Below are 15,817 nucleotides of genomic sequence, written 5' to 3' on the forward strand. Positions count from 1 at the left end.
TTATTTAATGAGTATTTCTGAGTACTTTGATAAGTGTTTAGTAGGTATATAAATATTATAAAATGCATCGTTTTTTCGTTATCTAAGCTTGAATACTTAGATTTGAGTACTTGCCGAAAAAGTATGTACTTCAGTTACCGTCAACTCGCTTTGAATTAATATTAGTATTAATAATATAATATTATTAATATAAAGGTATTTTGTGGAAATTTGTTTATTCGATTTTTTATTAATTTTAGTTTTGGTAAGAATAACTTTTTTGTAAAAACAGCTTTTTGTACCAACTTTTCTAAAGAAATAGTAAAGTTTGCGTATAATTTGCCCTTCTATCGATTTATGGAGTTATTTTAAATAAACTAATTTTCATCCCTGAGAAGGAATTCCATCCACTGACAGGGTAAAAGGACAAGTCATCTAACTACTCACAAATTTTCATGCAAATCTATGACGGTTTAACGAAATCGGAGGTAATAGTTCATATCCACCTTCAATGACTGCACTATTAACATCTTTGTTTAAGGTCTAAATTATTATACCCAATTCGCTCGCACATTCCCTTATCCACGGCATAAAGCTTGAAACTCTTGTATATACCCCAGGTTTGTTTTTCTTTGCACAGCCTTCTCCCCATGATACTATTCCTGCTAGTTCCATTTTCCCATCTTTTTCGCAAACTAACGGCCCACCTGAATCACCGCTGCAAGCATCGATTCCTCCTTTTATGTACCCTGCACACAGCATAGAATCCAGGATCTGTTGTGACCGGCCACCATATATAGCTTTTAACCTATTAAAAGAAAAAAATATCAGAATCCGTTGTTAGGGTCGATTTTTCATACCTGAATTAATCTATAGTTCAATTGACTGAGCTCCATCCTTGAACTTCGGTTTTGTTGGAAATGCAATTCTCATTCTCAGTTCACGTTCTACAGCTTTCGAGAAATGCCAATAAATGGCAAAAGGTAAAACTATCGCCATTTTGTATGACCTTTTTTATGCTGTTGCTGAATAAATTTAAATTTAAGTAATTATAATCAAACAGTCATTTTAATAATTACAAATACTTAAATCGAATAAGAATAAAAATAATGATAGCGTTTATCGTTATGCTTAATATAATATACCTAATAGGTTATATTTATATTGCGACAGCGCTTCATGTTAAATGGCAATAATAAACGCATGCGTAATCCTTGAAATAATCTGAACTGGGTTCTGAACGCCCGAATTTTCAAGCTGAACGTAGTTTAAACTTAAATTAAGCGAACTGCTCCACGGGTGACAAATTTACGCTAGCAGTAGCAGTAAAATTGCTGCATAGAGTGCATAGCGCCGCACTTGTTAAACTTACAACAAAAGGAACTTTTAGAAATGGTCATCCCTATATAAAATTTAGGTATAAACTGGTGGATTTACCTCTGGACCTCTCCGTCTGCGACATTACCTTAACGACGCCCCTTTTCCCGATCTTGAGCGACAACTTACAGCTCCGTGGAGTGGCCCAGTATTATCGCTGTTGGTTTCATTTACCACTCTTCATTTTACTCCTATTGCTAGCGTAAATTTGTCGCCCGAGGAGCTGTTCACTAAAAGTTTAGGTTAAACTGGAGTTGAACTCGATATGAGAAATCGGCCCTTAGAAAGTATTAGTCCGTTGATCGCAGATCGCAGTCCGACATCGCAGGTTATTCGTATACCTGCTGCGATACCCTTGTCGTTTGTTGATCAACTTTTACGTAGTGTTGGTTTATTAAATCTGAAACTACGGTACCATGATAATAAATTCCTTTTTCCTTTTTAAACTTTCCTTTTTATGGGCTGCTCCTTAAAGTTTAAAAGAAGGTTATTCAAATTTAATATAAAAATATTTTACATTTAAAAAACATTTAAAATAAAAATTTCTACAAATATTTTTAATTGATAAAATACAATAAAATACAATAGATTAATAGACAAGGCGAAAGCGGCGGATTCGTTGGGAAAAATATTCCCATGAGATTTTTTTGCATAATTACATTTGTGAGACATCCCAGAATAAGGTTCAAGAAGTCGCCCACGTGAAAAGTGGGCCAAATTTTTTTTAACAATTTATTTTTAATCAAATTGCAAAAATCAATATTTTGCCCCGACAATTTTTGTGTAGGTTTTTTGGACCATTCTGGATAAAAAAGGTCTCTCATTGTTCTCTAAAGTTGATCGTTTTCGAGGTATAAGCAATTTAAAATTGAAAAAAACGAAAAATGGCGATTTTCAGGGCTTAATAACTCGGTTAAAAGTTATTATTATGAAAGTCAGAAAGTGACTAAATCAAAGTTTAATGCCTCCCCCCCTACAAGATCCCGAAGAAATTTTTGTCATTATTTTATTACTATGCTGTTATTTTTAAGTAATAATATTGAGCGCCATGCACGTGGTAGGCGTGGTAGCCGACCGTAAATGCTGAGTGCGAGAGAGATGCCACTCCGGCAGTACAATTTTGTATGTTACTTGCACTCACATTTACGGCCGCCTACCACGTGCATGGCGCTCAATATTATTACTTAAAAATAACAGCTTAGTAATAAAAAAAATGACAAAAATTTCTTCGGGATCTTGTAGGGGGGCACTAAACTTTGATTTAGTCACTTTCTGACTTTCATAATAATAACTTTTAACCGAGTTATTAAGCCTTGAAAATCATCATTTTTCGTTTGCTTCAATTTTATATTGCTTATAACTCGAAAACGATCAACTTTAGAGAACAATTATAGGAGACCTTTTTTATCCAGAATGGTCCAAAAAAACCTACAAAAAAATTATTCGGGACAAAAATATTGATTTTTGGGACTTATTCTGGGATGTCTCACGAATGTAATTAAGAAAAAAAAATCTCATAGGAATATTTTTCCCAACGAACCCGCCGTTTTCGTCTTGTCTATAATGTAAAATCAATTTTGTGGTGTGAAATTACCAGCGGTAATTGAGTATTGTAAACAAACCAAGTAGATACACAAATTTGATATATATGTTACAGAGGAACCTCGATAAGTCGGATTAATCGGGACCACGGTCAATCCGGGTTATCGAAAATCCGGGTTAGCCGGAGAATATGGTAAAAACTAATAAAATACATATAAATAATAAACAAATACACATTATAATTGGAAAAACATGACATACATATGCACAGTACATCTAAATTACATACAGTTGTATACAGGATTGTTAATTTCTTGGTAAAAAATCACTCAAAGTGAAAAAATGTTTGTTTTGTCTGATGAAAATCGGTCCGGGTTAGCCGGACTTCCGGGTTATCGGAGCCCGACTTATCGGGGTTCCACTGTACCTACCGTAAAAACCCGATTTCAGTTAAAACCCGAATTTACTAGGAAAGACTAGATTTAACTGTGGGCTTTAGAGAGTTCTAATTTTAACTAGTGAAAACTAGTACTATCAAATATTTTCAGTCAATACTAGTTTTTACTAAACTTTTCAGTAATTTCCAGATTCAACGAAAACTCGGTAAATAATTTGCTACCCCGGTTGTTTGCAAATAATTTCTCTAAAACGTAAAATACTCTGGACAAAGTCGTAAACGTAAAAATCTTTTTGACCACGTTGTTGTGTTATTGTCTTGCATCCAGGTTGCTAACATTTTCTTGATATCTTGGTTAGCTCGCTTGGCTGAAGCTTGTCTCTGGCTGTGCCTTGGTTTTCCATCAACTAATTTTTTCTCAGGCTTGTATGACATTACCTCATTAACCAAAAGTCAAGAATATATCCGTTAATAACATTGATAAGCAACTTCTTCCGCACTCTTACGTTGTAATGGTCTCAACAAAACAAATTTTGTTAAATGGTCCTGATAAACCATAATAAACTTTTAGCCGTGATCCTCTTGTGATTGCATATCGATCAAATCTACCTAAAAGCTACTATTCATTTTTGAATGCAATCTAGGTTTCGACACAAGACCCCTCTTCGCTCTACTCTTCTTCCGTTTTTCAGGTTTCACACATTAATATAAAATTATTGAACATATCAATTGTTATATTTGCGTATTTTCTGGCGGTTTTACTCTTCAACCTATCCCAACCTCCATAACCAATAGCAATAGCTTCAATTATGTCAAAAATGTCTTCAGCAGGTACATAATATTGAAATTTATTTAAGATTTCTAGTTTTACCTGAATTTAGCAGTCTAATTTAGTTTGGCTAGTTAAAACTAGAATTGTCTAAAGCGCGTAGTTAAAACTAGTTTTTCCTAGTAAATTCGGGTTTTAACTGAAATCGTGTTTTAACGGTAACATAAACAACACAACAGCATTTGCTAAACTCCATGACTTTACCGATAAATATAGAAAATAGCGAGGAATTAGACAAAGACAGGGTAACACCCGTCTCGCCCCAATTATTTATTGCAGCTCTGGAATATGCATTTAAAAAACTGGATTGGGCTAACAGGGGAATAAATATTGATGGTGAATATTTGAGCCACTTGCGCTTTGCAGATGACTTTGTCATTATGGTCGAGAGTTTAAATGAAACTCGCAAAATAATGGAAGAACTAAAACAGGCAATAGAAAAAGTAGGCCTGAACATAAACTTTCCAAATTACAAAATACATGACCAATCGAGTTCCAAGTGGTGTTATGAGAGTAGGTTGGTACAAAGTACATCAGGTTTCTAGCTATATCTATTTAGGGCATTAAATTAGAATAGCAAAAGACAATCAAACTTGTGAAATGCAGCGTCGGCGTCGTATAGACTTGGGATGGCAGCACTTGGCAAGATGCGACATATTCTAAAAGGAACGGTACCGATTTGCTTGAAGGAAAAAAGTTTACAACCAATGAATACTGCCAGTAATAACATATGGTTCCGAAACCATAACTTTGACTAAACATTCTGCAATGAATTGAGAATAACTTAAATAAGAATGGAAAGAACAATGTTGGAAATATCAAGAAGAGATATGGTACCAAATAGGATAGTGAAAGAGAGGACTAAAATCACAGATGTCATATGTCATAGAAAATTGCATAAGCCAAATGGAGATGGGTTGGACATATAGTACGTTAACAACAGGTGGACCAAAAGACTCATAGAATGGAGACCTAGGATAAAAGAGACCGAGGTAGACCACCAGAAAGATTGATGGATGACTTGAGAAAAACAGTGGGAAATTGGATACAGAAGGCACAAAATAGGGAAAAATGGACGAATAAGGAGGAGATCTATATCCAAGAGTGGATTCAGGAGGTTAAGGAATGAGCATGGTAAGTGTGCTCATTTATTACGATACCGCACCGACCAGTGTTTTTTTAGCAAAATCGGATCGGAGTTTGTTGCAAAGGCTACATGACAGGTGTGTTCAAGCCTTAAGAGAGTTAGCATTTGTTTCTGATATTATTTTTATGTTAACTTATTTGAACCTTACGAGATTTCGGGCATACAACTCGATAAAATTATTTGACATTGCTGATATATATGCAAATATTTCTGTCTGCTTAAATATCCAGCTCAATTAATATGACTATTCTTCTTACGGTGACTTACGGTATTCATCCGTTCCGAATGGTGCTTTCTGCTATTCTGAATAGTTCGGTTGTCGATGTATTAAACCACTTTTTCAGTTTCTCAAGACAAGATAATCTTTTTCTCCCTGGACCTTTCTTTCCAAATACCTTACCTAAAGAATGAATTGCAACAAGCCATATCTCTGTTCATTCCTCATAACATGGCCAAGATATTCTAGTTTACTAATATGGTGTTAATGGTGTTAATAATCTAGCTGGTGAACTTTGATGGTGTTAATAATCTAGCATTCCTTACGTATTTTACGCAAGACCTCAACATTAGTCACACGATCCACCCACGAAATTCTTAAAATGCGTCTGTAACACGCCATCTAGAATGTCTTGAGTGTTCTTAAAGAAGCTTCGGAAAGTGTCCAGGCCTCTACTCCGTATCATAACGTAGAAAATACATAGCATCTGGTGATAGAGATTTTGGTAGCAACTGATCTCGCTTTCCCTATGCGTTGTTTTATTTCACTTGTGTGGTGCCATTAGCTGTTTTATGTTGGTGCCAAGGTATGTGTAGCTATCCACCCTGTCAATTCGTTATTAATTGGGTATTGGTATAAATTACTTATAAATAAAAGAGAATATTTCAAATTAAACTGACCTGCAGGTATCCAGGGATATTACTGGCACCGCCGCAGCTTTCAAAACTGGAGAGCTCGTATCGATATCATTGGGATCCACAGCTCCCCATCCAGACACTTCGCACCAAGTACCCGATGGAGGTGAATTATCAGAGAAACAAGCTGGTTTGACATATTTGTTGAAAGTAAATCCTGGAGCTTCTACTATGAGTAAGGCTAGATCATGAGAGTAAGCACCAAGCTTCCTGAAATCTGGATGTGGAATGAATTTTTCTACTCGAAGGGTTTGTTCGTTTTCAGAAGACCCTAAAAGATGAATTATACAAGATTAAATATCAAATGGCTTGGAATGTAGCTGGTTTCAGAGTTACAGTGAGTAGATACAAAGTTAACAAATAGCAATACTACTTTATAGGTCTGGATCCCGCGTATGAAAAAAAAGTTGATTAATAGCAAGCTGAAAATTTGTTAATAGCTTAAGGGTGTCTAGTCGGACAAACTTTGATATATGGGAACACTGGAACAGGGGAAGATTTTATTGAGGAACAGTTTAAAAATTTGGAACGGTCAGACCACGAAAACGGCACATGTATTTTGTCCGACAGAACAGACTTAAACTCTCATGCAAAAATCAGACTGCTATTTATCACCAAATGGGCGTTTTAATGCGTGGAACATGTAGAATATGTCAAATGACAGGAATTATGACAGGTGATAAATAGCAGTCTGATTTTTGAATGAGAGTTTAATCTCTGTTCGGAGAGTTGAAGTCTGTTCTGTCGGTCAAAATAAATGTGCCATTTTCGTGGTCTGACCGTTCCAAATTTTTAACCTGTTCCACAATTTAAATTGGCCCTGTTACAGTGTTCCCATATATCTCAAAGTTTATCCGATTAGACACCCTTAAGCTATTAACAAATTTTCAGCTTGCTATTAATCAACTTTTTGAAGTTATACTTCTTTACGCGCGATATGAGGGTGAATTCTTATATGTTAAAACCTACGAACCGGGCGCATGGGCATTATAACTTTGTTCTGATTGGATATTCAAATGACATTTAAAAAATTATTCAATATAGCGGCTGTGGCACAGCTGTGGTTTCATAGAGAAATAAAAAGAATGTTGTTTTTATTTCTCTATGTGTGGTTTGATTATTTATGGTTGTTGCGTTTTGAAATTTGTGGGAAAAGAAACAACAAACAAAAGTTAGTTAATAGTTATACTGCCTTTTTAAATAGTTTTCATATATATTTTTGGACTTTTGGACAAGGAAAACTCATTCTAATTTGGTAAGTAGTTTTTATTATAATCATATTGTAATTATACATTTGGATTAGGTTGGAATAAATTTATTTTCTCAAGAATGGGGATTTTAGAGGGAAATCCGAAATTAGGTCCGTTTTTTATTTTTAAATTATAATTTTTTGGCGTAGATTTATTTATCTAGTAGGTATGTAATGCTTTGATTTAGATACTTAATTTGATTTCATCTAATATATTGTTTTCTTACTGCTTTGTCATATTTTAATATTTTCTTCCACAAAAATCAAACTACATAATTTGATTAGGTAAATTCAGAACAACTGTCAAACAGTAAAGCGTTCAGTTGCCCTATTTTTTCACATGACAAATAATGTGTAATTGGATGAGTGAGTCTAGGCTTCGATTACGAATCAAAGCGTCCCCAAATTCGCGGGTTCGAATCCCGATGCAAGTTTTTATTTTTTTTTTTATTTTTTTATGCATTTTATGATTGTAAGTATATTTGTTATATAATTTTTTTCAGAAAATGCGTATTTAAAATTTTTGCCAACAATTATTATCGTTCAGAAATCATTTTTTCTTTGTGGCATTTTTCAATGTTTGTGTGCGTTTTATTCTTTTATTTTTTAATATTTTTGGTATTGTCTTAATAAAAATTTTTGGAAAGTAGTAAGTATTAAAATTCGTTTAATATTTAAATGAAATATAAATAAACTGTTTAAGGTACATTATATCAATTTCGTTAAAATCACATAATATGTAATAGAAGTATAACTCCTTACGTGCGTACAAAGTACACACACATTCTTTTTTTAATACGCGGGATCCAGACCTATTAGTTTTCTTTCTTTAGTAATGCAATGGTAATGTACTAGTACTTGGTAACAAAGTACATTGATGAAAATAATAACATTTATATATAACTAGCCAGTTCCTAGAATAATAAAATCAATTATCAATATTCAGTTAAATATAACATGGGCGTAGGTACTGGCAAAATCCACTAACTCCATTTTTTTTTTCAATTTTGACATTTTAATACCACTAAATCTACAAATATCAATAGGTTAACAGGAAAAACCCTATACCTCCAAATTCGTCATCCACCGTGCTTAAATCGGTACATTCAATGACAAAGAAAATCAACTACCTCCATCTTTTTCTAAGTTTTCATGAATGAAATAATGTTTTTCCAAATATTTTTATGTATATGTATATGCACAATGCACACCGTCTGTGGTTAACATCATTCAAAATCATATCCTGGTACTAAAACTTGAACAGCCAGTGTACCCGATTTTTAAGAGATAAGCCATAAGGTATAATAATGTTTAAATACGTTTTTCTCAGCACATTACTTTTGTGAGTTAGTGGATTTTCCCAGTACCCCCACGATAATATATTGTTTTAACATAATATTCTTCTAGTAAAATTCAGCTGCGTTCGTGTGTCCGAATGAGAAAAGTCAACTAAAAATTAGAAAAATCAATTAATGTTTTTTAAATAATTAAATTGTAATGAGTAAATACATAATATAAACTACTATGGATGCAACTAATTACAAAAAGTATATATTTCGTTTGTTTAAAATTTGACGTAGGTACAAAGACTACAAAACCACCAAAATAACTAGGGTTTAAATATGGAATATAAGTATGCCACAAAAATATTGAGAATAGCATTTGGGTAAAAGTACATATAAAAATGAAAGCAAAGGTGTTGCACGTTTTAAAATTTAAAATATATTTATTATGGGTTAATTAGTTTTTCAGTTTTTCTTGATAAACAAGAGTTGTAGGTGGGATAGATCCCAGGAGTTGGCTGTATACCATATAGTTAAATAAATAACTTTTAACACGAAGTAAAAACGTCTTTATATAATTGGTATAATTTAGTCAAGAATTAAAATTCTAAAAAATAAAACCATTTTTTTCAAATTTACATTAAAAATTTGTAATAATAATACGACTTGAAGCCGATGATCATACAAGAGATGAGAAAACATGAGATTTCTCTACATTGACATTTTTTACCCGTACGCTTTGGACTACTAGGGTAGACGAATGTAGGTACAACAAAACAACAAAAAATGACACAACGAAATGATGATTTATTAAAAAAATTTTTACAGAATTTGGGGAAAGATGTTTCAAATGTAAGTTGTAGAGGGAGATGCTTATTCAGTTTTTTTGCGGAATATAATATAGATATCTTTACTAACTCGGACGGGATCGGTAAATAGACGTCGAGGTAGAATTTCTGCTGGAGTAGTCATGTTTAGGTATTGCTGAAAAGACATGTAGATGTTTACGAATTAAGCAAACAGTTTCTAAATTATGTAAAGAAGAAAGTGTTAAAATCCCGTGGTCTTTAAAGTAGCTTCTGCAATGTGTTATTCTCCTGAGGCAAAACAGATATCTTAGTGCTCTGTTTTGTAATTTAAAATAACATCGGATTGGCAGCTTTACCAGAACCCCAAAAGGGATATTCAACAGTTGTATTCCACCAGTTATGACCTATGGAATGGAGAGGATGATATTTACAGATGTATCAGCCAATAGATTGAGAACGACACAGGGCGATCGAACGAGCTATGTTAGGAGTATATACGACATGTATGTACGTGCGAAGCAGGATGCAGGTAGAAGATGTAATTGGAAGAATAATTGTGCAAATAAAAAAGGACTGGGTAGGAAACGTGGCACGATAAAACATCAAAAGGTGGACGACAAACATTGTACATTGGAGAAAACTCGAGCATAGTCGTAGTAGAGGAAGACCACTATAACGATGGCTAGACGACATCAAAGCAAAAAGGGTAAGAAACTGGCGCCAAATAGCACAAAGCAGAGAAGAATGGAGAACTCATCGGAAGGCCTTTGTCCTGGAGTGGATGCAAACAGACTAAAGAAGAAGAAGAACTAGTGTCCAATCTAAAGAAACTGTCTTATCATAAATTTTAAAACTACCCACATTCGATGGTCAAACAGCATGAAAAACTTTTCCACCTTAAGGCTGCAGCTGAAGAAAATGGCAGGACTGAGAAAAATAGCAGCTTCTTCAGAAGTATTGCTTTAAAGACAGGCAGCAACCGTCTTGCAATTTTTTATCCAGGATACACCCAGTTATTCCACTCCCGTTTAAGCTTTAGAGACAAGATAGGGCCAGCAGCATTTGAAGTAGGTTATTCAAAATTCGGTAATAAAAATTTACCGAAAGTCTCCAAGAATTTGAAGCCGATGTTAAAATATTATTGCATTTGGAGCACCCGCAGGCAGAACAAGATTTTCTGCAAGAAATAATTGGTATACACGCATTCATAGATGGACTACAGACTACAGGATCTTGAAATGTAACCAGCTATCTGATTAAAATATCACAAAATTCCAAATGGAGCAATAATCTTAGAAAAGGAGAGTATAAAGCGGCGAAAAGTATTTCCAGATCCATCTCTCATCCACAAGTTAAAAAACTATCATTTTAAGAAAATGTTGAAGTCGTTACCGCAGATAGCCAATAACATATATCACAGTTGTACAGTTGGTGACAGTTGCCTGTCACCTCTTGTAACATAATGACCTAATCTGTTACCTTTGACCCACTTACAATGTGTGGGAGTCATATGTTATTCTAGGGCCGTATCCTTAGGAATTATATCCATCCTTTGGAATTTGCTATGTTAGCATTTTGATGTGACTTTTAGTCCATTTTTGAAAGGCTTTAATCTTCGTATTTTTTGGTTGGCTCACCATGTTCTTGCAACACTGATGATGCTCTTTTTAGAGCGAAAACGTTTTGTTCGATGTTTGTAGCCCTATAGGGCTTTTTAAAATAATATACCTTTTACCAAGACCAAAATTTTTTATTAAATTTTACTAGTAACATATATGTTATTCCAAAGGTTAAGCATACGGAAAAGTATTTAAAAAAGAATGTGTGTGTACTTTGTACGCACGTAAGAAGTTATAGTTCTATTATATAATTTGAAAGAAATAAATATACTTAACAGGTTATTTGTATTTTATTTAAATATTAAACTAACTTTCTTACCTACCACTTTTAAACTTTTTTTAGTAAAACGATACCAAGACATTTTAAGAGGAAAGACACAAAAATTATAATAAATATATTTATTAAAACACTAATATACTCTTTCCACACCTTTTTTGGACTGATACATACATAACTTAAAATATTTAACAACGAACTACATACTGCCTATGTGCGCATGCGCGCAGAATAATAAAAATTCAGTCCCAATCGCGCCTAAAGAAGTATACCTTCAAAAAAATTGTAAAATGAAAAAAGAAACTTGCATTGCAGAAGAATAGCACATTTGCAAAATATTTGCAGAAGCCGATCCCAGGCAAGGAAAAACGAACCAAAGAATGAAGTCAAAAGGTATCCTACATTGACATCCAGAAGCCCGTCACATAGTTCTTCTAGTAATACTAGTAGATATAGGTCTCTTCCACAACTCACAAATCGATCTTCCACAACTCACCACAGATTTTCAAACAATAACCAGGAAAACAAATAAAAATCGATATTAGAGCGTGCTGACATAAAAATCCCAAATTCGCACTTATTACTTTAAATAAAATTGAAAAAAGCATCTTCATTTTTGATGCCGGTGTAACTGGATCCTTTATTTGAACCCCATTTCTAATTGGAAAACTATAAACCAACTAAAACAATCTTAGTTGTTGAAACAGCTTTAAGTCTCACTATTCCAATTCACGGGAAGAAAAAAACAATCACATAGGTTGGTATATAAAATATTAGAACTGATCCTTAAAGGCAAAATAGAAGGCCGTAGGGGTATAGGAAGAAAACAAATTTCTTAGTTAAAAAACATTCGCGGATGGACTTAGATATCAAATGCAGGATAATTATTCCATTTTGAAGAAGATCGAGAAGCCTTCGCAATGGGGTCCCGGACAATTGCCCGAAAACAGTTTCCCGAAAGACAATTCCCCGAAAGCATTTCCCCGAATGGACAATTCCCCGAATGGACAATTCCCTGAATAGACAATTGCCCGAATAGACAATTGACAGATAAACAATTGCCCGAAAAGAGAATTGACTGAAAAATATAGTTAAATAGTTATTGCTTTATATAAGCTATTACTGCTTATATTGTGTTCGACATAGCTATCTCGTGAATTGATTTATTATTATAATAATATATATTTTTGATTCCATGTTCTCTTCACACTTTACTCAGACTTAGGACTTGCAGCGTACCGCTGACGTGTTTAGAACTTGGAATAAACATCCAATTTGTCATTTACTTGAGATTTTTTTATTTTTTTAATTATTTTTACAATTTATTTTATTTTTTGTTTTTTTTTTAATTTTTTATTTTTTTGAATTTTTTTTAGACTTTATTTTAATTTTTATTGATTTTTTAAAATTTATTTATGCACGTGATCTTTATATGTATTTCCTATATACTAATACGACAAATTATGTGCTATTCCCCGCAAGAATTCGTAAGTGTTCGCAGGGTTGTATTTGTTTACCAGACTTGCAATCCGCCCTGCACAATCTCTGTATTTTTTACGTGTAGGAGGGACTTCTAAGCCTCCTATATACTCTTCAACTTAAAGTTCATGTAAGCTCTGCTCCAGCTCAATGCCTTTAATAAATCTCCGAATGTTTGGATGATCTGCGGAAATCTGTTGTTCAAACCCTGGATGCCATCGTTCTATGGAATTGTTTGTTTTTGGTAAACTTTCGTGGACTCCATCATAACAATTTCAAAGATCATGTGAAAATAAGGTCAAACGACATTGTCTACCTCTTTGTGGAAGCCCGATCCAGGTATCTTCAAAATAATTAATTACTGACTGGACCTCTGTCGTCAACAGATCTTGGTCGCAAATCGTTTTAAATGCCTCCACTACGTCTGCAGTAGGAACGAATGCTAAGGCCGCCAATAATAATTAGAGCTTTAAAGCAAAATCTGAGTCAGTTTCATATCTTCTTTTTAAACCGTCTGATTGGATTCTTCTAAAGAGACGTTGAGTGAAATGGAAAAAGCACCCACGATGTCTTGAGTCGGGATATTCTTGTCTTATAGCACTTATCATACTTTGGATGTTTATTCCAAGTTCTAAACACGCCAGCGTGTGAAGGGAATATGGAACAAAAAAATAGATATTATAATAATATATTCATTAAAGACATAGCTAGGTCGAAAACAATCTAAGCAGTAATAACTATTTAAATAGCACCTAAGTTACCGTATTAGTATATAGAAAATACATATAAAGCAATAACTAACTATTTAAATATATTTTTCGGTCAATTCTATTTTCGGGCAATTGTCTATTGTCTATTGTCTATTGTCTTTTTTCGGGCAATTGTGGGGCAATCTGTCAATTGTCTATTCGGGTAATTGTCCATTTGGGGAATTGTCCATTCGGGGAATTGTACATTCAGGGAATTGTCCATTCGGGGAATTGCTTTCGGGGATTTGTCTTTCGGGAAACTGTTTTCGGGCAATTGTCCTAGATCCCTTCGAAATGGTGATCGCCAACGTTGAACAATAATTCTAATATGGCACGTAAATAAGAAGAATAGGTTGGTAACAGAGTTATTACGTGAACCAATATATCATGGAGAACTTCAAAACAAAGTTTTGTTGATTGAAAATGAAGCGGTTATCCTAAATTTTAAAAAATGAGTACCTCAAGTAAGAGTTATAGTGAGCGAGGATACAGAAATTTCTTAAAATACTGAAAGTATTAGGTTAGGTTAGACATATAGGACATATTGGAGTAAACAAACATATTGGAGTAGTTTGTGGAGATTTACTTGGAGAATGTGTGGTCGAACTGGACCACAGATCCAATTGATTCACAAATGATTTATCGAAAATTACGTTGGAGAATGTAAAAAATATACTTAATCACCACAAAAATTAACGGATTTAAAAGAATGAGATTTCCCAGATATAAACAATAAATCTGAAACTTTCTGGAACACTTTCTGGTAACATCCTTAATCTCTGCCTTTTACTGTTTATAAGGCAAGGAGGCGACGAAAAAGAAGACGAAAAAGACTACAATATGAAGTCACATTCCGTTTATTCTGTTAATTTTCCATTTAACGGATTTAATTTAAGGAACAGAATATCCACGAGATAGTTAAAGAACCAAGCTAACGGTCTTTTATGTACTTACCAGGTGTTCCATGCGCCCCAGCTATAGCCCTTAATCCATCGTTATAACAATGCGCAGCAGACAAAACTAATCTATTACTAATCAAAGCACCACCACAATAATGCTTATTATCTTCCAGCCTCAAGTCTATTTGCCACGGAATCGCACCAGGCGGTGGAACTTGTCCACCGATCACCTTGGGCTGCCTATTTGGTCTCCATTGAATATTCCGCGTTCCACAAACACTATTTTGACTACGCGCAAATGAAACGGGGAACTTGAGATGCCCATTCCGGGCGTACCGCACGGCACCGATAACTGCGACTGACGAAAGGAAACAAATGAAGGCGCACAGAAGTTTCATCGCTGACAGAACTTGAAGTTTGGGTGGTTGGTATCTTTTTATGGCTGGGTCCGGTCCCACTCTACCGCCAAAATTCAATGTTATTGTTGTGATAATTGAGAAGTTCATGTTCATTTTGATGCACTTGCATCTTTGAAAGCATAGTGCTGGAGCTACATCGTTTCGCGTACATTTTATAATATCCATGGAACTTGAATTTGAATTAAATTCTTATCCTAAAATTTGTTCATGACTTCCAAAGTTTTAAGATTATTTACTATAAAAAGCTTAATATATTGTAACAAGTGCTACTGGCAAGAATGATTACAATAATGCATGGTTAACTAATATAAATCTTAATTGTGAACTTATTTTTCAGTAATCAAAATATCTACTAGAAATCTCATTTTAATACACAGTTAGACAAGAAACTGAGGATGCAGATTTTCAGGACAAGTCTTATTCGAGAGATGCAGAAACGTAAATTGCAATTTATACATTGGTTGATTAAGAGAAAGCGTTTGAACGAGTATAGCACGCCAAGATAAGGCAAATACTTAAAGAAGCAGGAATTAAAAACAAAAACCTGAAAAAATTAACAACTTTTACTAAAATTACAAATCTCGGAATTGACGGTGAACACACTGAATACGTGAAAATCATGCGTGAAATGAGGGATGGCTGTATTTGCTCTCCTTTAACCTTCAATCTCTACTCTGAAAGAATATTTTCAATAGCTTTGTACGAAATTAAAGAATGAATTCTGCTAAACTGCTATCGACAACATAGAGATATACACATACAAATCGTTATGAACAAAATCACGTATTACAGTCAACAACGTGGACTCAACATAAACGTTAAATATGTGACTTTCTACAACTACTTCGACA

The 15,817-nt window shown here is 34.0% G+C and overlaps 1 protein-coding gene across 1 annotated transcript; it reads right to left on the minus strand.

Moving 5' to 3' along the window:
- Positions 1–329: 329 nt before the first annotated feature.
- On the minus strand, positions 330–15,059 carry LOC114329610 (trypsin-like). Its single transcript, XM_028278777.2, has 3 exons — positions 14,603–15,059; positions 6,169–6,454; positions 330–787 (listed from the first exon to the last, which is right to left on the minus strand). Exons 1-3 carry the CDS (start codon positions 15,057–15,059, stop codon positions 523–525), a joined length of 1,008 nt encoding a protein of 335 aa, XP_028134578.2. The 3' UTR covers positions 330–522.
- Positions 15,060–15,817: the final 758 nt, after the last annotated feature.

The sequence above is a fragment of the Diabrotica virgifera genome, chromosome 7 (assembly GCF_917563875.1).
Source record: "Diabrotica virgifera virgifera chromosome 7, PGI_DIABVI_V3a".
Lineage (NCBI taxonomy): Eukaryota > Metazoa > Arthropoda > Insecta > Coleoptera > Chrysomelidae > Diabrotica > Diabrotica virgifera.

Bases quoted from the DNA above. Each gene is read 5' to 3' on its own strand.
- LOC114329610 (XM_028278777.2), bottom strand. From the start codon at position 15,059: ATGAACATGAACTTCTCAATTATCACAACAATAACATTGAATTTTGGC. The intron at 6,455-14,602 runs GTAAGTACATAA...TTCATCTTTTAG, and splicing joins TGGGGCGCATGGAACACCTG to GGTCTTCTGAAAACGAACAA. The intron at 788-6,168 runs GTCAGTTTAATT...TTCTTTTAATAG, and splicing joins ATATCCCTGGATACCTGCAG to GTTAAAAGCTATATATGGTG.